General features: G+C 37.5%; 1 protein-coding gene across 1 annotated transcript; it reads left to right on the top strand.

Annotated features, from left to right (window-relative positions):
• Positions 1-264: 264 nt before the first annotated feature.
• Positions 265-23,088, top strand: LOC107498317 (myosin-2). Its single transcript, XM_036223536.1, has 38 exons — positions 265-473; positions 562-705; positions 815-971; positions 2,082-2,109; positions 2,875-2,989; positions 3,081-3,173; positions 3,307-3,370; positions 3,998-4,096; positions 4,189-4,292; positions 4,444-4,582; positions 4,787-4,905; positions 4,995-5,144; positions 6,304-6,474; positions 6,601-6,910; positions 7,550-7,626; positions 8,446-8,533; positions 8,620-8,737; positions 9,815-9,938; positions 10,027-10,163; positions 11,568-11,823; positions 14,240-14,482; positions 14,573-14,749; positions 14,832-14,977; positions 15,061-15,151; positions 15,237-15,626; positions 16,260-16,386; positions 17,054-17,172; positions 17,315-17,511; positions 18,223-18,406; positions 18,484-18,649; positions 18,749-18,873; positions 19,021-19,329; positions 19,416-19,619; positions 20,157-20,282; positions 20,371-20,541; positions 20,625-20,729; positions 20,850-20,945; positions 22,804-23,088. The coding sequence occupies exons 1-38, from the start codon at positions 270-272 to the stop codon at positions 22,954-22,956; spliced, it is 5,826 nt and encodes a 1,941-aa protein (XP_036079429.1). The 5' UTR covers positions 265-269; the 3' UTR covers positions 22,957-23,088.
• Positions 23,089-24,252: the final 1,164 nt, after the last annotated feature.

Genomic DNA, 24,252 nt, shown 5'->3' on the forward strand with positions numbered 1-24,252 from the left:
CGATTAGAATGCCAGTTTCAAAAAAAAAAGGATAATGGATTTAAAGCACCATGTATAGTGTTGGGTACACAGACCCCTGACACACTTGAGATCTTGTGATTATGTTTGTTTCAATAACTGTAGCATGGTGTACAGTGGACCTGCCTGGTGGAATTTCCAACAGGGCCCTTGAAATATCATCAGTATAGAAATTTATTGATATACATGACAGTTCAGGTTCCCTAGTGTGAAACATTTCATCTCCTTTAGGACCTCTGAGTTCAGCAGCCATGAGTTCAGACCAAGAACTGGCTGTTTTTGGGGAGGCTGCTCCTTACCTCCGAAAGTCTGAAAAGGAGCGCATTGAGGCCCAGAATAGGCCTTTTGATGCCAAGACATCTGTCTTTGTGGCGGAGCCCAAAGAATCCTTTGTCAAAGGAACTATCCAGAGCAGAGAAGGAGGGAAAGTGACTGTGAAGACAGAAGCGGGAGCGGTGAGTAGAGACACAGGAATTGACATTCTATTGATTTTGCTATTTGGTCACGCAACTGAAATAAAAAGTTATCTTTCCTGTCTACCAGACTCTGACAGTGAAAGAAGATCAGGTGTTCCCCATGAACCCTCCCAAATATGACAAAATCGAGGACATGGCCATGATGACTCACCTGCATGAGCCCGCTGTGCTGTACAACCTCAAAGAGCGCTATGCAGCATGGATGATCTACGTGAGTGCATTCTCATTGCTTTCCACTCATGCGGGCAGTTAACATTTTTGAAAAGTAGTAAATTATTAAAATTCTCATGAAATAATGTATTTTTTTCTTTCTGGTGCAGACCTACTCAGGCCTGTTCTGTGTCACCGTCAACCCCTACAAGTGGTTGCCAGTGTACAACCCCGAGGTGGTGACAGCCTACAGAGGCAAAAAGCGCCAGGAAGCCCCGCCCCACATCTTCTCCATCTCTGACAATGCCTATCAGTTCATGCTGACTGGTGAGTGGCTCCACTGTCTTTCATATGAATCATTTTACCACCTCTAACCACAAAATGTTAAAGCTAAAAAGACCTTTACAAATACTCTAATTCGACCACCTGATTATACAGAAGAGTTTTAGTCTCTGCTGTGAAAGCAGAGACTAAAACTCACTTCTACAGATGTTGCTTCCGGGATTTTATCAGACCATGCTACTGCTCCACCCCATGAAGCTTTTTCAGTCTCCCTGCTTGAAAAGACATGATTTGTTTTATATATGAAAGCAACAGGAGTAAGATTAAGTAACAACCGAATCAGATTTCCTGAATAGAAATGAAAAATGTGTTCAATCATTTTCATGCCTAAGTTTCTTATTGATTATTGATTAGATATTTTAGAAGTACTGTTATCTCATCGAAGTCATCAGAACTCTTTTCAGATATGATATTCTCCCTTTGAATGAAGACGGTGTTTGGGGGCTACAGGCATCTAAACAAAAGTTGCTATCCTTCCCCTTTAAAGGGGTTTTATTCTGATTGAAGTACCCTTTTCAACTAATCTTTCTTTGACCCAATGTCATACATTTTGGAAAGACCGATCAGAGTTAGGGTTGCAGTTTGTGGCTATGAGACACAGGCAAGTGTGTGTGTGTGTGTGTGTGTGTGCGCGCGCGCGCGTGCGCGCACACGTGCATGCATCGCCAATAGATCCATTAGAAAGTAAATGTCAACCATGGTTTGATTAAATCTATTTTAACCTATTAAACTATAGTCCAAACCCTTAGCATATTATGCATTTTTCAGTTATATGCATTAATCAGCAAACAGAATGACACTGAAATCTGCAGATGACAGCTAGGGACTGTGTCCGCCTTTGGCAAGAACTGCTCTTTGTTTTAAACTGGAACACACTTTCTGGGAGGGTTTAAGGAATTTAAGATATGATGACGTTTTATGTTTCTCTTCCCCAATTTAAGAAGCTTAAGAATAATAACATATATAACTTTACATACTATATTGAAAAACTCCATTGTAAATGGTACTTACATTCAGTATCTTAAGTGTTTCCTTGTACAAGGTTTTGTTTGTGTAACTGGTATATATGCTGACTGTCCACTGTTTTTCTTCTAGATCGGGAAAATCAGTCTATCCTAATCACGTATGTATCATTATTCTGAGCCTTATTAGTATTTTACTCTCAATAGAAAAGGACAAACCAAAAGAAGAAATTAGTTAATGCCCATATACTAAAGCAATGGCATGATAGCCTGAAAGCAGATATCATTGGCTCTTATTGTAAGGTTTAGAATGCATCAGAATATAAAATAATACTGCAAAGTACATCACTTGCTACTCCAGTCTCGTAAGTTCCACAGGACTCACCTGGGAGTAAGCGATGTAAAATCTTTTCTCTGGACATGGCCAGAATCCAATACAGGGCAATGAGCAACATACGACCATCAAAGGTTGAGCAGTTTGGAAATGTTACCAGCATTTCATTTTTAAGGCCCATTTGAAGAATGTCTATTCCTTCAAAGACTTAATTTGGGCCATGTCTTTAGTCTAAGTAAACTGAAGAACACTTGCATTGTTTCATAGAGTTTTTTTACTAATTGTTTCATTTACTGCCTAGTTGCCGAGTGGTTGCCTTTTGGGCCCCTTGAGCCCAGGTTTCAGCACCTAGAAGAGAGCCTGGCATATTTTAACAAACGTGTATTACATGAATAATGAATGAATGTCTCTACTTTTTGTCGGTTCCAAGGAACAGAAGTGAGATGGGCTATACGTAGGCTGAAGAGAAAGATCTAGTAGACTCTGACAGACATATAAAAATAGATGCGAAAGTAGTAAATGCTGATGGTGTAGGCAGTTTCATTTTTCACAAAGCTTAAGTCCTCACATATGTATGCTCACTGTTTGACAGTGGAGAATCTGGTGCAGGGAAGACTGTGAACACCAAGCGTGTCATCCAGTACTTTGCAACAATTGCAGTCACTGGGGAGAAGAAGAAGGAAGAAGTTACCTCTGGCAAAATGCAGGTGAGTCAGACAGCCAGAATCAGAATCAAGACTGTCAGGGCTCTCAGGACGTCTGGAACCCCAGATGTGAGGACTGTTCTTGCCTTTGCAGGGGACTCTGGAAGATCAGATCATCAGCGCCAACCCCCTACTGGAGGCCTTTGGCAATGCCAAGACCGTGAGGAATGACAACTCCTCCCGTTTTGTAAGTCTCTTGGTCACGGGAGGTTTTCTCAGCTCTTAAATGCCAGAGAAAGCACGTCTGAATTATTATCCCAATCTCATCTTCCTTGTGTGCTTCAGGTTTTGTTTATAACATCATCTTTTTTACTTGCAAGGGTAAATTCATCAGGATCCACTTTGGTACCACGGGAAAACTGGCATCTGCTGATATTGAAACATGTGAGTAACAGGACCTCCTAAATGGAATCCAAGAATGACAAATGATGGTTTGGAGGAACACTTTGCTTCTCCCGCTGAACCTGTATCCTGTGAAACACCATTCTGCTGCCAAACGTGCCCGTGGTTAATGCCAGTCTTATCCACAGTCCGCAGTGTGCTTTACCCATGTGAGGCATGAGCCAATGATTCTGTAGGAGCTGCCAGCAGCTGTTGGGCCTCACAATGAATTTCAAATGTTTCTCAGAAAACACTAACACTAGGGGTAAATGAGTTGCCCGCGGGTTGCATGTATGCAGTTACTTCCTAGTCTGAGCCTTGATAAATGTTGTTTTCTACTAAAAAATGAGAAGACACTCTGGGCAGGAAGGGGTTATCAAGAATCAGTTACATTCCAAATGTCAAGGATCTTCTCTATGAGAAATGCATATGGGTCACAATGCTTTAGTTTATTTCTGGAAATGGTAAGAGCCACTGCCATTGTAGAGAGGTAATATGTGGCACCTCATGGGAACTTTCAGCTGAAATCTCAAGGGACCAATGAGATACAGCTTATTACCCTAAGTGCCAACATCATTCCAGGAACTTTATAATTTTCCCCCCTAATCTGTTGGCTACTTTCCATTGCAGATCTTCTGGAGAAGTCTAGAGTTACTTTCCAGCTAAAGGCAGAAAGAAGCTACCATATCTTTTATCAGATCATGTCTAACAAGAAGCCAGACCTAATTGGTAAGAAAGACCTCAAACTTATAAGCTAGAAGGTAATCATTTTATTAACATCTTCTAATGTAATACATATCCCCTGAATTCCGTGTACTCAGAAATGCTCCTGATCACCACCAATCCATACGACTATGCCTTCGTCAGTCAAGGGGAGATCACAGTCCCCAGCATTGATGATCAAGAAGAGTTGTTAGCCACAGATGTAAGTTACACATGCCATTTTCAAAAAATCCATTATGTATGAGAATGACAATAACAACCTGCTATAGGTGTGTATTTAAGCATATAGGATAAGTTCTCCTAAATAAATGAGTGCCTCTGCCTTAAATTTGTCTTCTCGTCTCTCTTGGTAGAGTGCCATTGAAATCCTGGGCTTCACTTCTGATGAAAGAGTGTCCATCTATAAGCTCACAGGGGCAGTAATGCATTATGGGAACATGAAATTCAAGCAAAAGCAGCGTGAGGAGCAAGCTGAGCCAGATGGCACTGAAGGTACCAAATAAAGCTCCATCTGTGTTTAATAAGAGGATTTTGTGGGATGGGGAAGCCCATTCCTTTACACCTAAGCTTCTGACAGACAGTGACCACTTTACCCCCATATAAACTTTCTATAAAGTGATTCACCAATTATTCTGTCCCTATGAATGTGGGGGCAAGCAGTAGGTCATGTTGGGTACCTTTATTGTGTCTCTACAGTTGCTGACAAGGCAGCCTATCTCCAGAGTCTGAATTCTGCTGACCTGCTCAAAGCCCTCTGCTACCCCAGGGTCAAGGTTGGCAATGAGTTTGTCACCAAAGGCCAGACTGTAGAACAGGTAGGTGCATAATTCAAATTCACTGCCAGAAGTGCAAACATTTTATAGTCCTCTAATAACCTCAAGAAATACATCTTTTTTCTTTCAAGGTGACCAATGCAGTGGGTGCCCTGGCCAAAGCCATCTATGAGAAGATGTTCCTATGGATGGTCACCCGCATCAACCAGCAGCTGGACACCAAGCAGCCCAGGCAGTACTTCATTGGGGTCTTGGACATTGCAGGCTTTGAGATCTTTGACGTGAGTTGAGAGCTGGACGGTATGGGGGTTTATAGTAAGGCAATGAAAATATCAGTAAGAAGAAATATGTAACTATTATGACCTTTTCTTAACACAATCAAAAAGACTTAAACGAATGTGATTGGGCAGCTCTTATTCATTTATTGTAGTGATAATTCCACATCCATGAGAAATAATGCACTTGATATAAACTCTTTAACTTGCTGTATCACACAAAGGGTGTTAAGAATTAGCTTGGTATGGGATTGGGGAGGCTCTAAAAATCTCACAATGAAAAATGAAGTTAAAATAAAAATATCAAAGTAAACCTGTGTGATGTACAGTACACTCTGAATATATAGTGAAAAAACCATTTAGAAATACCTAAACAGATAATAAAAGCTGAGAAAATGTTAGTTATTTAAAGTCAGCATTAATAAACTCAATTCAATTAATTCTTAATTCTCAATATATTGTTAGGTTAAAATTCATATATTTTTAAGATTTTTAAAATTAGTTTAAAGTATACAGTACATTGGTTAAACATTTATATATTGGATTATGGAGTATATTTTTTTTGCTTATAGTTTTCAATTTACTTTCCAATTTAAGAGCACAATTTGAGCATTGCAGAAAATATGGAACATCAAGAAAAAGGACTCCACATTAATTTCACTATTTATATCTAGCTAATATTAACATTTTGGCATTTTTTAAAAAACCAAGCCACTGTTAACATACTGTACATAATATTTAGTATCTTATTTTTTTCATTTTAAATAAAAGGAGAATCAGGGTGGCAGTTATAGCTCGCTTGCAATGCTCATCATGATGATTTCCATATAACAGACTCCTCCCAGCCCACTTCTAATAGGTCACAAATTAGTTTTTATATGAATCAATAACAAATGCAGATGTTAATGGGCACAAATATGAAAGGATTAAGTAGAAACTCAGAAAAATATCTGAATTAACTTAAGCAAGTGCAGGAAAATGTATTAATAATGATTTAGGATTCTGCATAAATGGCAACAGAGAAAAAAGTAGATTTCACGGGCCACCAATAATTTCTATATCTATAATACAAAGGCAATTTGACAGATATTTTTTAATCAAAAAGTCTTATATTTAAGGATGCTCAATTTGCTGAAGAGAAAAGTAAGGACATCTATTTACTTAGTTCAACAGCCTGGAGCAGCTGTGTATCAACTTCACTAACGAGAAACTGCAACAGTTTTTCAACCACCACATGTTCGTGCTGGAGCAGGAGGAATACAAGAAAGAAGGCATTGAGTGGGAGTTCATTGACTTCGGGATGGACCTGGCTGCCTGCATTGAGCTCATTGAGAAGGTCTGTTTTGCATTTCGCTAACCATGTTTTGTGATAACTGAATTATTCATTGCATCTTACTTTAATTCTTTATACAGAGAAAAATGTTTAAATAGAATCATAACTTTGCATGTGGTCCACTTTTAGCCTATGGGCATCTTCTCCATCCTGGAAGAGGAGTGCATGTTCCCCAAGGCCACAGACACCTCCTTCAAGAACAAGCTATATGAACAGCATCTTGGAAAGTCTGCCAACTTCCAGAAGCCCAAGGTTGTCAAAGGCAAGGCTGAAGCCCACTTCTCACTGATCCACTATGCTGGCACTGTGGACTACAATATTACTGGCTGGCTTGACAAGAACAAGGACCCCCTGAACGAGACTGTGGTCGGGCTGTACCAGAAGTCTTCAATGAAAACTCTAGCTTACCTCTTCTCTGGGACTCAAACTGCTGAAGCAGGTAGTGCTCAAAAAATACAACCCTTTCTCTGGAGATCACAAAACATGATGCTAGATTGAGGCTGGTAATCTCATAGCCATGGCAGAAGGATTGCTGGGCCAAAACTATGATGCCTCCAAATTTTGAATAAGTAGGCTGCATTGTAGTTATATATATGTGGCTCACTTCAGCACTGACAGAGGCCCTACTACAAAGGGTCAGAAAGGAACCGTTAGGATCTCAACAAAGAAAAGCCTTGGCTTCTATATTTGTCTCCTGATTCTTTATCCACTTCTGCTGGATATTGAGTATCTGAGGATGTTTAAAGAAATATAGTGACAAAATTCTGCCTCTCAATTGTAGTTTTATTGATGAATTTTGAGATTATAATGTCCCCAAATGTCCTAATATTGAGGAGCTCTTCTCTACGTGGTGAGCTGAATGCTTTTCACTTCATTTCCTAGTGGAGAAAATAAAAAACACAGAAAAGTAGATGCAAACTTAGCTGGCACACAAGATTCATTCCGGATCAAACAGAGAGGCTGGTAATGTCAAAAAAAAAATGCTCCACTTCAACACAGAGATCATCAAATAGGCAAGAAATAGCCCTGTTGTTTCAAAACTGTATTTGAATGACATCTTCTCTTATTTTTTCTCCAGAGGCAAGTGGTGGCGGTGCCAAGAAAGGTGGTAAGAAGAAGGGCTCTTCCTTCCAGACCGTGTCTGCTCTTTTCAGAGTAAGCAAGAAACTGTTCTTGACACTCCCTAATACTTTGGGAATTTGTTTTTAAAAGCAAAGAGTCTTCTTTTCACACATTGTTTAGGAAAGGACTGACATTAATTAATGACTTCTGTTAATCTAGTTTTGGAGAGAAGAGCTTTAAATTACACATCTCTCATGCTAAGCCAAAAAAATAATATTTATAGGTATTTTTATAAAACTTAATGCTGTGTCATTCATAATTTACTTGAGTCTTAAAAATAAGTAATGACATGTACTCAGAGAAACAAAAAATCATCAGTAAGACCAGTGAAAATCTAGCAAGACTATAAGGAGCCTAATATGGTATGCACATTCTTAATCTAGTCAATTCTCAATTATAACTGGTGGAATTTTTCCCCTTATGGATAATCTTTATGCCCTAAACATTGATACCATTGGAAAGGGGGAACTATACTTATGAAAAAAAAGTTTGAATGTGGTACAGGCTTGCATTTCGTTATAGGAAAACCATGAAAGTGTGACCATCTAACATAGTAAGGCAATGGCCTTTAATGCATGTGGGTGGCCAGGGGGAAGGAAGGAGGACAATGACTGTATACACTAAAAAGAATCACGTGTCAGGCTGCTTTCTATGTGTAACTTCTGTTAAGTGGAGAAAGAAATACTGAGACAGAAACTGCATCTCAAGAGAAGAATTTCAAAGTGTTAACCCTAAGTAAAAGTAGTCCATACTGTTCATTCAGCTCAACTATGGACACATATATAAACATCACCAAAATGCTCATAACCATGTATAAAATCTGAGATAACAGGATTTTTTCTGATTCCACAGGAGAACTTGAACAAGCTGATGACCAACCTCAGGAGTACTCACCCTCATTTTGTGCGGTGTATCATTCCCAATGAAACAAAAACTCCTGGTAAGTTCTAGAATAAAAGCATAAAGCATGACGGCCATACCTTCTTTTTAACAAACTCTTCAATGAAGTAAATATGTATTTTTTAGGGGCCATGGAGCACGAACTTGTCCTGCACCAGCTGAGGTGTAATGGTGTGCTAGAAGGCATCCGCATCTGCAGAAAGGGATTCCCAAGCAGAATTCTTTATGCAGATTTCAAACAGAGGTCAGACTCTCTTAATTATGGTGTATCTTAAAGTTTAGTATAAATATATTTAATGCAAGTAAAATAATTTAGTGAAAATATGCCTCTATTTGTTATTTTTAATTTTCCACAACAGTAAAATATTCTAAGCTTCGAAACACCCTTAAAATATACATATGCCACATATTAAGCACTCTGCTGACTTTTCATTGGATTTACCAAGCACCTGGGTTAGTTCACAGATGTATACATTAACTTCAGTAATTATGAGTACTATCATTTTTGAATGTTAATATATTTGGAACACCTCATTTAATCCTTATAAAAACTCAGGAGAAGCAAGTATTACAGATACTTATTTTATAAGTTCATAAACTGAAGTTCAAAGAAGTTATTTACCCAAAATCACACGATTGTTAAGTGGCTGCATTAGGAACTCTCCCATGCATGTATAGCTACCAATAAGTCATTTTCTGTCATTTCTTTTGTACCTTCATCTTTTTCCCCTGACACACTAGTTTCCCAGAACCATATCACAATAACAGCTCCCTAGATAAGTACATCCTGAGAATCAAATAAGGAAGACAAAGGGGACAAGGGGCCCGGTAATCATTCATTGTAGGGAGCTGGTCTCTCCAAAGTCAAGGTCTGGTGGACTTGACAGAGAACTCCAGTGCTCAAGACCTAAAGCACCCCTACGTTTGATTTTTAGGTGTTCCTTATACCCAAAATATACTTTCCACCACATTCCTCAACACAAATTTGCTTCCTTGGACTCAGTATCTTAAAAAGCAAATGCATCTAAACATACTACATTTTATTGGTCATCTACAGCTTAATGTGAACAGATTATAGAATCGTTTCCTGAGAAGAAGTCTGATGAGGCAAAAAAGAAAGTTACAACTGTGCAGGAAGGTAAAATGGAGAAAAGCAGATAGTTGATATTAGATGACCATCCATATATACAATATCTTTCCTGTGAAAATATATAATAATAATTTTTTAAAAGCTCTGACTTTGTAATGGATCGTTTAATCTCTAGTGACCATTAATGGTGTCTGTAAACCAAGCTTTTAAAAACTGTTTTTACTTTAACAGATACAAGGTGTTAAATGCCAGTGCTATCCCTGAAGGACAATTCATTGATAGCAAGAAGGCTTCTGAGAAGCTCCTTGCGTCCATCGAGATTGACCACACCCAATATAAATTTGGTCATACCAAGGTAATTGTCTCTAAAGCTTATCTGATGCTATCCATGTCTCTTTAAAGTTTAGGTAAAGTTTCTGATCTGCAACTCTGCCTATGTTCAGGTCTTTTTCAAAGCTGGTCTTCTGGGGCTCCTAGAGGAGATGCGAGATGACAAGCTGGCCCAGTTGATTACCAGAACCCAGGCCAGATGCAGAGGGTTCTTGGCGAGAGTGGAGTACCAGAAGATGGTGGAAAGAAGGTATAAAAAGATATTGTTTATTCGAGTCTTTCTTCAAAAACTCTCCTGAGGTGGCTTATAGTTAAGACTCAGATATTATAAAGCCACAAAAGTAAGAAGGAATGAATATGAGTCCTATACAAAAGTAGGGATGCACATGTACTAGAAAAATTAAGTAGGGAGGGGTCATCACCATGAAATAAACTCTGAATGCATGGGTTAAAAAAAGAGAGAGAGAGAGAAGCATAAAGTGTGTGTAGTTATTATCTAACAAGAGAAAACATACCAGTGAGAGCAGAGACAAAAGTTTGCCCTAGCTCTTGATTTTAATATGAATTTATTGGATAGATCATTAAATAAAATACATTGAATTGCATAGCAAACAGTAATTTCAACAGTGGTTTTATACAAGACACAGAAACTACTTCTTCCATTTGATTATTTTGAGTATGGAACAATTATGACAACAAATATTAAAAGCATTTATCTGTAAAAGATTTCTTTCAGTAAGTTAAAACTGTCACTGAGGTACATAGTTTTCTAGTAATCTAATTTGATGGGGGACAGAGTTCTAAGACTAAAGGAGTCTTGAACTGCAGGATGCATATGAATGGGATCCATGGTGACAAATGCATTTTTTATTGCCATATGTACATCCATATATATACACATATGTGTGTAAACATGTACATAATTTACATAAAACAAATTTTATTTCTATCACCTATTGTTATGCTAATATTTTATCTTGTATTATATTTAATTAAAAATAATAAGTTTAGTCATGATCCTCTTGACATATATTTAGGCAGTTAATTTTCTAAATATGAGAGTAATTATTTTTAAAAAAATAATTTAAACTAAAACAAATATGATGATATAGAGTAACATGCAAAATTCGTACAATATGAAAATATAAAACTAGAGATTTTCAAAGAAATTCTGAGTGTTTAATAAGTCCTTTTATCCCAAGCCCTGCATCCCTCAGGGTCTAGTTCTCCTTTCACTGCTCTTAGCACTGTTCTCATTGAAAAATTTGAGAACCACTGATGTAGAGCAATACTTTTGAAAGAGTGGTCTTTGGACCTGCGTCATCAGCGTCTCTTGCAAACTTGATAAAAATGCAAAATTTTAAGCCCTACCTCAGATTTTGTGAACCTGACTCTCTGGGAATAGGGTCAAGGAATAGTATTATAGCAAATCCTTCCAATGATGCTTATATTCACCATAGTTTGAGAAACAGTGATGTAGAGGAATGAGTGACTAACAAGTCTTTGATCATCATCACAAAATCAATTTCTTTCATCTGCACTTTTAAAAGTAAGTGAGAAACACAGCGGGGGCAGCGCCTCCAACTCACTTTGCCAAGATTTCACCTCATTTCATTATCTACACAATATCTAATTTTCATCAATTAAATTTCAGGGAGTCTATCTTCTGTATCCAGTACAACGTCCGAGCCTTCATGAACGTCAAGCACTGGCCCTGGATGAAACTCTTCTTCAAGATCAAGCCTCTGCTGAAGAGTGCAGAAACTGAGAAGGAGATGGCTAACATGAAGGAAGAATTTCAGAAAACTAAAGATGAACTTGCCAAGTCAGAGGCAAAAAGGAAGGAACTTGAAGAAAAGATGGTGTCATTGTTGAAAGAGAAGAATGACTTGCAGCTCCAAGTGCAGGCTGTGAGTACTGGTGTCTTTCTGGGTCCTGCCAATCAGGATGCAAGTGCTAAAATGCTGGCCACTAGCAATATTAAGTTGGGTAGTTAGTGTGGGAGACACTCCCTGTAGGGAGGAAGTGAAAGCATTCTGATGGTACCAATAAAGTCCATGTATTCCTTCATCACCCAATAAACACCCCCAACCTAGCACTAGAGCAATGAGATAGAACTGACTATTGTCTTCCATTCTACACAATTTGATCAAACTACAGGATTTATGACTTCTTTTCCCTTTGAAGACTGCACTTGAAAGTGATTTTAACATGAAACTATCCTGAGTAAAATATTAAAGGGAGGATAGCATGGAGAGAGTGGTTTTTTTCTCTGAAAATTTCTTGAATTGCTAGGTGTCCATGAGTCTTAAATCACAACATGTGCAGCTGACAAATGACAATCGTCTACATCAAATTTTATTGAATTATTGTTTTTTATTGATCTCCAAAAGTCAGATTTGCTCTTTCCAATCCATCTCCACAAAGTCAGTGCCCCATCCCATCATACCCAGGTTACTGCAGCAGCACCTAAGTTGCTCTGCCTGCCCCCAACTCTCTCTTCTTCTATCCAGCTTTTTCACTGCTCACTCCTGAACTAATCATTTTAGAATTGCTTTCATCAACTCTGAAATGTAATTTATAAGGCTGTCTTTCTCTTGGACTGAATTGAATTAGTCTGGTATAATTTACTCATCACAAAATCATATATTTTTCCTGTTGATTAAGATTGTTCTCTCGGTCAGACTTGGGTAATATAATGGCTTCTCTTTCTTGATTATAAAAGAAAAAAAGAGCTTTTTTTTCTAGCCTCATCCCCATTAAACCTATCCTGAATTTTTTTCTGTTGTCCCTAGAGAATTACTTAGAATCTGTCCTATACCACTATATTCATTACATGACTGTATGCAGCACATTTTATTGTTTTATGTATTCAAAGTCCGATATGGAGGCTCACTGATAAATATATATGTCAATTTCTTCTTCATCTCCTGTCCACCACCAATCTTCTTAATTGGAAACATAGCAGTTGCCAGGAAATTTTTTAAAATTTTCATTAAAACGGCCAACATACAATATCGTATTAGTTTTGGGTATACACCAAGTTACTCAACATTTACATACCTAAAGAAGTGATCACCATGATAAGTCCAGCAATCATCTGACACTATATAATGCTATCACAATATGATTGACCATATTCCCTATGCTGTTTACCACATCCCTATGACTTGTTTTATACATGGAAATTTGTACCTCTTATTCTGCTTCACCTTCCCCTACTTTTAAATTTTTTCAGTAACATCTGACATTCAATATTATTTTATATTAGTTTCAGGTGTACAGCATAGTAGTTAGCCATTTATATAACTTATCCAGTGATCCACCCGGGAAGTCTAGTACCCACCTGACACCATACATAGTTATTATACTATTATTGACTATATTTCCTATGATTTATTTTATATCCCCATGACTATTTTGTAACTACTAATTTGCAGCCAGGAATTTCTCTATTACCTTATGCCTCAACTTGAATTTAGAGCATCATAACCAGGATTGTCTTCCAGTACTACAAAGAGAAATAGTGCAATGGCAGCTACAGCCTGAATTTTTCCGGTTAGAATGCCTTATCTCCTCCTGCTCCTTTCCCCAATAAATTGATTTCTACAAAACCAAACCCTATGCATCTGTCAAGGCCAAGCTCAATTGCCATTTCATTTGTGGAACCATCTTTAATACAACTTCTCTGCTGTCTTATGTCACTAATTTCTTTCTGAATTAATAGGAGTTTGGGGGAGAGGTAGGATTTCTAATTTACTGTAGAATACAGCTGGCTCTCTGTATTCAGTGGTTCCTCATCTGTGAATTTAACCAACCATGGACTGAAAAAAAATTTTAATATAATGTTTTTGCTGACATATACTATATAGATAGGCCTATGATGGTTGCATCTTTACCGAACAAGTACATTATTCCCTGAACAATATAGTATAACACCTATTTATATAGCATTTACATTGTATGAGGTATTATGAATAATCTAGAGATGATTTAAAGTCTATGATAGGATGTTCATAGGTTATATGTAAATATTATGCCATTTTATATAAGGGACTTGAGCATCTGTGGATTTTGGTACCCATGGTGGGGAGAGCATGGAACCAATCACCCAAGGACACCAAAGTACAACTGTATGCTTTTCTAAAGGAACAGGACAATATTTGATACATTTTGTTTTTCCCACAGTGTGGAATATCCTGCATTGCACACAGCACGAGGTTCATAAAAGTTTAAATTCAAAGAACAAATGGCAGAGATTTATACTGTTATCATTAAAAATATTTAATTCTTTCTTTTCAATTTTTATTTTGTTTCCAACTCAAGGAAGCTGATGCCTTGGCTGATGCAGAGGAAAGGTGTGAGCAACTGATTAAAAACAAAATCCAGCTGGAGGCCAAAGTCAAAGAGGTAACTGAGAGAGCTGAGGATGAGGAAGAGATCAATGCTGAGCTGACAGCCAAGAAGAGGAAGCTAGAAGATGAATGTTCAGAGCTCAAGAAAGACATTGATGACCTTGAACTGACACTGGCCAAGGTTGAAAAGGAGAAACACGCCACAGAAAATAAGGTATGAATTATATTCTGCTATACTATTAAGATGTTCTAGCATCCAATAAGCTGCTTTATAGTAGAAACATTCTCTTTCTTGACATTTTAGGTGAAAAACCTCACAGAAGAGATGGCAGGCCTGGATGAAACCATAGCTAAGCTGACCAAGGAGAAGAAGGCCCTCCAAGAGGCCCACCAGCAGACCCTGGATGACCTGCAGGCAGAAGAGGACAAAGTCAACACCCTGACCAAAGCGAAGATCAAGCTAGAGCAGCAAGTGGATGATGTAAGTCTGGAATTATCAAGAAAATTATTTTCTTTGAAAAAAGGCTAAGCAATCTTTTTAACTTAACATTGTTTATGTTTAGCTTGAAGGGTCCTTAGAACAAGAAAAGAAACTTCGCATGGACCTAGAAAGGGCTAAGAGGAAACTTGAAGGTGACCTCAAGTTGGCCCAAGAGTCCATAATGGACATTGAAAATGAAAAACAACAACTCGATGAAAAGTTCAAAAAGTAAGTATTAAAGAATTACTTATGAACTTGCTTCTAGTGGTGGGTATGGACTCAATTCTTATTCTTTGCTACTTTTCAAAAAGGAAAGAGTTTGAAATCAGCAATCTGCAAAGTAAGATTGAAGATGAACAAGCACTTGGCATTCAGCTGCAAAAGAAGATTAAAGAGTTGCAAGTAAGTTCATACTGCCATTAATCTGTCTCAAACAGGTGCAGTTATGATGTAAAGAAGCTAAGTTTTTGCTTTTCACCACTCCCAGGCCCGCATTGAGGAGCTAGAGGAGGAAATCGAGGCAGAGCGGGCCTCTAGAGCCAAAGCAGAGAAGCAACGCTCTGACCTCTCTCGGGAACTGGAGGAGATCAGTGAGCGGCTGGAAGAAGCTGGTGGTGCAACTTCAGCCCAGATCGAGATGAACAAGAAGAGGGAGGCTGAGTTCCAGAAAATGCGCAGGGACCTGGAGGAGGCCACCCTGCAGCATGAAGCCACTGCAGCCACCCTGAGGAAGAAGCATGCAGACAGTGTGGCTGAGCTTGGGGAGCAGATAGACAACCTGCAGAGGGTCAAGCAGAAGCTGGAGAAGGAGAAGAGTGAGATGAAGATGGAGATTGATGACCTTGCTAGTAACATGGAGACTGTCTCCAAAGCCAAGGTAATTGTTATTAACAATAGTCCTTTGTGTAACCATCATAGTGGCATGGGGCAGTTTACACACACTATGTCATTTGTTCTATGCAGTACTACGGAAGGTTGGTAAGGAAGGTATTAGTATTTGTATTATTTCCACTTAACATATGAAGAAATTGAAATCAAAAAAGTTAAGCACATTCTCCCTATCACATCATTAATTTAAAAAAAGCACCAACTTTTGAACATAGGTCATCTGTGATCTCTTGGTCTCTAATTTAAGAACACAGGTTTACAATATTCTCAATTATCCAATAAGAAAAATGTCACTCTACATAAAGGCAATGAAGTATTTATGAATATGCTTTAGAAAATATACCATTTAATCTTACAAAATCTTAAATTTAGAACATACTTTAAATTTCTTATATTAATATTGAACAGAGCATTATGATTAGCTTTTTAAAAATCTCAATGTATATTTTCAACTTAGGACAGCAATCAGAAAGTATAAAGAAAAAATCCTTATATATCATATTATATGTAAGAATTTATTTCATGTCAAAATAAATATTTTTTCTGTTTTAGAAGAAATTGTAGCTTGAGCAAAATTATATTAAAATGTCTTCATTTTTTCCTTTTCCTTTTTCTCACACAGGGAAACCTAGAGAAAATGTGCCGTACACTAGAGGACCAAGTGAGTGAACTGAAATCAAAGGAAGAAGAGCAGCAGCGGCTGATCAATGACCTGACAACACAGAGGGGCCGCTTGCAGACCGAATCTGGTAACTGTCCTCTTCTATGGAGATGATGTCATTAAAAACAACTGATTTGGTGATGCAAAAGCCTAATAAAAGCAACTGAGAACATGGGTGATTCACTAAACAGCTCAGACTCTCAACCTACTTGCAAGGTCACTTGGGGACAATGCTGGAGATAAAGACTTCACTAGGACTGGATCAAACTCTACTCAAGACAGACCTTGAGTATTTGACCAAACTGAGGGCATGCTTGGGGTTAGGAATCACTCCAGCATGGGTCCAGGGCTCCTGTTTTAGACCAAGCTTCTTTTGATGTATATCACAGTGAACAGTTCCTGAAAAGGCCCTGTCTCTTACAAGTCTTATGGAACTGGGACTATGCAGAATTAGACATTTTAGCTTCCTTCTTTGACTGCTATCACCAAGATTTACACAATATCATATAACCCTGAAAGAATTAGTAACAGAGAGAATAGAAGGAATTTAAGTTGTGTTTATTCATTCAAATTAATATGTAAGTTTCACCATAAAAATCAGAAATTTGACGTTAAGCATAAAGATGTCAATTGAATAATTCAATCATCTGAGCACTCAATGATGGGAATGGTAAAAGTTAAAATTTATTTCTAATATGGGCTTGCAAATTTTTCTTCACTTTAAAAATACTGGTGCCATTTCTTTTGCCTATCAGGTGAATATTCACGTCAGCTAGATGAAAAAGAGGCTCTGGTGTCTCAGTTATCAAGGGGCAAACAAGCATTTACTCAACAGATTGAGGAATTAAAGAGGCAACTTGAAGAGGAGACAAAGGTAACTATTATTACAAGACTCATTTTTTTCCCCGTGACCTGACCCTAATTGGAGTCCATTACATCAACTTATTAAGGTTTTTGAAACCTAATAATTAAATGTTTAAGTATTTAGTAAAATGAAAATGTAACTATTTACACAGGCCAAGAATGCCCTGGCCCACGCCCTGCAGTCTGCCCGCCATGACTGTGACTTGCTGCGGGAACAGTATGAGGAGGAGCAGGAATCCAAGGCAGAAATGCAGAGGGCGTTGTCCAAGGCTAACAGTGAGGTCGCCCAGTGGAGGACCAAATACGAGACAGATGCCATCCAACGCACAGAGGAGCTGGAGGAGGCCAAGTATGTATGCAGAAAACTTTGCACATTGAATCAGAAAGATAAAAATTTTGAAGATTCCATGAATTAACCCACAAATGTTCATTAATTAGATCCTATTTGCTAGGCACTGTCAAGCTCCAAGAAGAAGATATGAATAAAGCAAACATGATCTCTGCCCTCTTTGCCTAAAATCTAGTTAAGGAAGCAAAGAATAACAAATAATTATAAGATAATTAGGCATTACTTGCTGTTCAAACACACCAAGCTCATTGCTGCTTCAGATTTTGCACTTGCTGGTTCTTCTGTCTGAAATACTCTCCCCTAAAACTCATCTAGCTCACTCTCTATCTTCTTTTAGATCTTGACTGAAATACGGCCTATTTGGAGAGGCCATCCTGACTATCTAGAGTAGTTGCCCACTCCTTACTCTATTTTATTTTTCTTCATTGCACTTATATCAGCAATTTATTATTATGTATTTTCTCACTTGCTTATTGTTTATTACTCTCACTTGTTTGGAAGATTCATGAGGCAGGGACCTTTTCTGTCCTGTTCATTGCTGTGTACGCAGGGTCTAGTTCATAAAAGAAGCTCATCAATATTTGTTGAACAAATGAATTGACATTTTTAACATAAATATTTTGTTTGAAGTTTCCAATACTTTGAGTGTGGTAATAGTTTATAATTTTTGTTTTGGTTCACTTCTCTCTATAAATGTATATAATCTTCAAGGAAGAAGCTGGCCCAGCGTCTACAAGCTGCTGAAGAACATGTAGAAGCCGTGAATGCGAAATGTGCCTCTCTTGAAAAGACGAAGCAGCGGTTACAGAATGAGGTCGAGGACCTCATGCTTGATGTGGAGAGAACAAATGCTGCATGCGCAGCTCTGGACAAAAAGCAGAGGAACTTCGATAAGGTAATTTCTGCATCAGTCTCTGCTCTCTGCTATTTTCCTCCATCCTTTACAACAGGTAACCACTCTTGATTTTTCAGATCCTGGCAGAATGGAAACAGAAGTATGAGGAAACCCATGCTGAGCTCGAGGCCTCCCAGAAGGAGGCCCGTTCTCTTGGCACTGAGTTGTTCAAGATGAAGAATGCCTATGAGGAATCCTTGGATCAGCTAGAAACTTTCAAACGGGAGAACAAAAACTTGCAGCGTGAGACCCTTTCACTTTCAGTAATATTCGTGCCTTGAAGAAACCTTTCTCTTTTGTCCTCCTTCTGACCAAATCTCTACCTGTCTTTTACTCAAACAGAGGAGATTTCTGACCTTACAGAGCAGATTGCAGAAGGAGGGAAACGTATTCATGAACTGGAAAAAATAAAGAAACAAGTGGAACAGGAAAAATCTGAACTCCAGGCTGCTTTAGAGGAAGCAGAGGTATAAATCAAATTAAAAAAAAAATCAGACCCATCCACATAGATTAAATAAAAAAATAAACAGAACAATTTGTGGAAGGAAAGATATTTAGATAAACTTTCAAATGTTTCCATTCCCTGCTAATGCTACCCTCTTGCTGTCATTAAGGCATCGCTTGAACATGAAGAGGGAAAGATCCTGCGCATCCAGCTGGAGCTGAACCAGGTCAAGTCTGAAATTGACAGGAAAATTGCTGAAAAGGATGAGGAAATTGACCAGCTAAAGAGAAACCACGTTAGAGTCGTGGAGTCGATGCAGACTATGCTGGATGCTGAGATTAGGAGCAGGAATGATGCCATCAGGATCAAGAAGAAGATGGAGGGAGATCTGAATGAAATGGAAATCCAGCTGAACCATGCCAACCGCATGGCTGCTGAGGCCCTGAGGAACTACAGAAACACCCAAGGCATTCTCAAGGTAAATGGGCTCAAGAAATGGTCCCAGGGCAGTCGGGTGACTGCTGCGCTGAGAACAAGATGTCTCAAGGATCATTCATTCCACAGGACACTCAGATCCACCTGGATGATGCCCTCAGGGGCCAAGAAGACCTGAAGGAGCAGCTGGCCATGGTGGAGCGCAGAGCTAACCTGCTGCAGGCTGAGATTGAAGAGCTGAGGGCCACTCTGGAACAGACAGAGAGGAGCAGGAAAATTGCAGAACAGGAGCTTCTGGATGCCAGCGAGCGTGTCCAACTCCTCCACACTCAGGTGGATTCAGTACAAAAAACCCATGCTTGGTGAATGCTTATATGTCCCAGAAATATATATGCTTAATTTTTTTATGACAGCCAGATTTTATGCTTCTATAAGATTTTTCACTGTATTATTGAGAAAATTTTGCTTTTTTATTTTGCATAAATTATTGATTCATGTCGTATAATATTCTAAGGCTACCCATACTATTTTGTCTTAATATCTTTATTGACCCTTGCTATTGATATTGACATTTTTATTGTGGAGAAATGGAATCTAACATCTGTTATAATTTTATTCCTGGGAATAGTCTCATTAGTAAATGGCAGTTATGAAATTATAGAGGTATTTGGCCTAATTATGAACTATGTACTTGAAGATGCTGAATGTTCTATAACATTTCCATTTTATTTAATGGTGCTACATAGCAAAATAATATTGAATGGCATTTGACTTATAAATTTTTACCTGAAAATTTTTTTTCAAAATTGACTACCATAATAAGTTCTTAGGTAACACGCTAAAAAATATTTATAACTTATTTTTAAACAGAACACCAGCCTGATTAATACCAAGAAGAAGCTCGAAACAGACATTTCCCAAATACAAGCAGAGATGGAGGACATTGTCCAGGAAGCCCGCAACGCAGAAGAGAAAGCCAAGAAGGCCATCACAGATGTGAGCTGAGGGCATGCAGTGGTGGTTGAACTCGAATCTTGATATGCTATTCAGCTCCCTCAATGGATTTCGTTTTATTGCTAATTAGGCAGCCATGATGGCTGAGGAACTGAAGAAGGAGCAGGACACGAGCGCCCACCTGGAACGGATGAAGAAGAACCTGGAACAAACGGTGAAAGACTTGCAGCACCGTCTGGATGAGGCTGAGCAGCTGGCACTGAAGGGCGGGAAGAAGCAGATCCAGAAACTGGAGGCCAGAGTGAGTATCTCAATATCTATCTATTTCCATTTGCTCCCAATGGCTTATGGGATCAAAGTTCTTAAGAGCCTATTTTTTTGCAGGTGCGTGAGCTTGAAGGAGAGGTTGAGAGTGAGCAAAAGCGTAATGTTGAAGCTGTTAAAGGTCTACGCAAACATGAGAGGAGGGTGAAGGAACTCACTTACCAGGTACAGCAATAGCTTTTATACACTAAGCACTCTTCCATGTATACGTGAAACATTCATATGTAATAATACAATGGTCATGTGCTTTAGAAGTAATGCCCTATGGTTTTTATGATCTTTCAGACAGAAGAAGATCGAAAAAATATTCTCAGGCTTCAGGATTTGGTAGATAAACTTCAGGCAAAAGTGAAATCTTACAAGAGACAAGCTGAGGAGGCTGTAAGTATCCTCAAGATAGAAAATAGAGAAGTCCTCTGCTAAGAAAAGCTAGTAACTAATTAGGTTTACAACTCCTTGTAGTAAATAAGCTGTTTGTTTTATAGGAGACTGTGACTTCTTAAAAACCTTTGTGCATTTTTATCTTTTGTTTATTATTTGTAATAATAGCTTGATTTAAAAAGTAAATTTTTAATCCACAAAGAAACCTCAAAATTCAAAGCAGATAAAATACAGGCCACATTTTCTAGCCACAGTGTGATCAAATTGTAAATCGATGAGAAATATAAACAAAAATTCCAAAATGCTTAAATGTTAAAGCACAAACTTTCTTATATATTTTTGAGGTTAAATTGGAAATTAAAAATACATAATTACTGAATAATTATCACTTATAAATAAATATCAAGGAAATTGCTACTTTGACAGACCTAAAGAGTATAGCCAAAGCTGTCATTGGAGGACAATTCACTGCTTCATATGCTTTCATTATAAATCAAAAGTTAAAATAAATGAATAAACTAGCATTTCAATTAAAAATGTTATAAATAAAATAATGGAAGTAAGAACTACTGTTAAAGATAAAGGTAGAAATTGATGAATTAGAGTATACTATTTTCTAATTTTCTAATTTCAGTAATATCTGATAATTTCTGGGGAGCTAATAAAATAATAGTAATAAAATAAATATACTCACATCTAGCTTAATCAAGAAAAAAGAAAAATAAAATACAAATTCTCAACATTAGAAATGTGATAATGGGCAAGCCATACAAGTAGGTTTACATTTTTTAAAATTAAAATATAAATCTGTCAGCAAAACCAAAATCTTGAAGAAATCAGTGCCTTTTATAGGGAAATATAAATTACTAAGATAGCTGAATAAATTATTTCAGAATTACTTCTGTAAATGGACTCAGGTTCAGATAGATCTTTCAAAACTTCAAGGAACAGATAATTCCCAAGCTCTGTAAGCCATTCCAGAGCATGGGAAAAAATAAAAAGCTTTCCAAATTATTTTAAGAAGCATACATAACCCTCATACCAAAACCCTTCCAAGACAGAACAGGGAAAAAAACCAAAGGCGGTTTTACTTGTAAGTGTAGTTATAATAAAGATAAATTACTAAATCCATCAGTGATTAAATAGGCTTAGTTCCTATTAAGGACTAGTTAATATTAGGGAATTTTTCAATAGAATTGTTACAACCAAAGCAGGAGAAAAAAGTAATTGTCTTGAAATGTGACAAAATAATATATGATAAAATACAACTTTTTTTCAATTTAAAGAAACTATTAAGAAATTCATCCTAATAAAGTACAGCACAGGGAATATAGTCAATAATATTATGACTATAGTGCCAGGTGGGCACTAGACTAATTAGGGGGATCACTTCATATATTATATAAATGTCCAACCACTATGCTGTATACCTGAAACTAATATAACATTGAATGGCAACTGTAATCGAAAAATAAAAATTAAAAAAAGAAATTTATCTTTAATATGATAAAGAATATCTAACTTGAGCTACCAATCATCTTATAGCAAGCATTAACAAGCATGACTTTAATATTCTTGCCTTCTCCGCTCTTATGTTCTTTCTTGCTCTACTTGTGGTATCTTTTAATATGTTTTATTTGCAAAAATACATATGTGACTATTTATGAGACACCAAGCCTCAAATAAATCATCCAGTTAATATCAATGATAAGCAAAATCCAGGAGACAGTAAAACAATCATGTTTCCTGTTGAGTATTTTAACTTCTCTGTAGATGCCAAGTCTTTTCTTCCCCTAGGCCTAAGGAGTCTAGAAATATACACAGTATAGATTTCTTACAATTCCATTTTTATTCTCAGGAGGAACAATCCAATACAAATCTGTCTAAATTCCGCAAGATCCAGCATGAGCTGGAGGAGGCCGAGGAGCGGGCTGACATTGCCGAGTCCCAGGTCAACAAGCTGCGGGTGAAGAGCCGCGAGGTGCACACAAAAATCATAAGTGAAGAGTGATCGTGCCCTGATACTATGAAATGATTGAAGAGGGACACAAAATGTGACGTCTTCGGTCATGTCTATCTGTAATTATTGTTTATTCTACCCTATTGCAAAGGAAATAAAGAGCATAGGGTACTTTGCAAACAACATCCTTAAGCTGGTCTGTTCACTCTTTCCTAAAGCAATGTCAAGTCTTGAATTGTCACAAGGTTATCAGACAATCACATTCAATCTGCTACTAAGAAGAACTTACATATTCACTTTTATTTTAGGTCTATAGTAATACTTTAGGATCATAAGGTTGTCATTTATTAGGGAAGTTCTGATGAACAGAAATCTTAAAGTTTGTATTTCTTTCTAACTTTTCCCGAACATCGAGGTATAGTAAGATATTAGAAAGCTCTTGCTTCCTCTAACACGTACCTAATATTCCAAGTCTATGCAAAGGATGGCACTAGCTATATTCTCACATAGGGGATTCAGACTGAACTGAAGTATTGTTAATTCTCCTTGCTTAATAATTGGTATCAAGAATACAAATCCAAAGTATTATTATTGGCACATGAAAGTTCTCATCATTAATACCAAAATACTATATGTTCACAGTATGTGAATTGGGTAATGGGTATGACATCAAGAGTGAGATGTGACCCTTCACGCTACAAAAGTTATGAAGTCTGGAGACAAAGAGAATATTATTGTATATATTATAATATAATATCAATAAGCTGTTTATTAGCCTATGTTTCCAGACTTTATAGCCTCCTGTATAATTATGCAAAAAGCCAGAATAAAATGTTAAAAGAATCAATAAAATATGAATATCAAAATAGATTATTTAAATGTATATTCAACACATGTAATGATGAGTGTGAGTTTGGTGCAAAAACCAGATATGGTAGCAATCTGAATTACTCAGAAAAGTTTTTCAAGAATTTAAAAACTGAATTCAGTTGAGATGCGTAGCCAAAAACAAAAACCTTCTCGGACAGCATAAAGGTAAAGCTAAAGGGTAACTATCTATCTGAGTAGAAAAAAAAGGGTACATTAGTTTAAATGGCACTGTGAGTCAATAACTTAAATCAGATGTACAAAAGCAGTTCAACAAGGTAATTAAGATTCATGCTGTCACACTTAGTGTGGAGTCACCCTTCCCACAGCATTGGCCCCTCTTTTACTTTGTTTCCACGTCACCTGTAAATGCTTATGTACCTCATAACTTGGCAATAATGATCGAAAATGATGTTTTACTTTCTGCTTCTTGAATAATTTGTCAAGAGGAGGTCAAAAGGCTGTTTTAAAATTCCCATC

The sequence above is a fragment of the Rousettus aegyptiacus genome, unplaced genomic scaffold (assembly GCF_014176215.1).
Source record: "Rousettus aegyptiacus isolate mRouAeg1 unplaced genomic scaffold, mRouAeg1.p scaffold_m13_p_6, whole genome shotgun sequence".
NCBI classification, from domain to species: domain Eukaryota; kingdom Metazoa; phylum Chordata; class Mammalia; order Chiroptera; family Pteropodidae; genus Rousettus; species Rousettus aegyptiacus.

Coding starts and splice junctions, on each gene's coding strand:
- LOC107498317 (XM_036223536.1), top strand. CDS start 270: ATGAGTTCAGACCAAGAACTGGCTGTTTTTGGGGAGGCTGCTCCTTAC. Junction 9,939..10,026: donor ATAAATTTGGTCATACCAAG/GTAATTGTCTCT, acceptor GCCTATGTTCAG/GTCTTTTTCAAAGCTGGTCT. Junction 15,152..15,236: donor AGAAGATTAAAGAGTTGCAA/GTAAGTTCATAC, acceptor CACCACTCCCAG/GCCCGCATTGAGGAGCTAGA.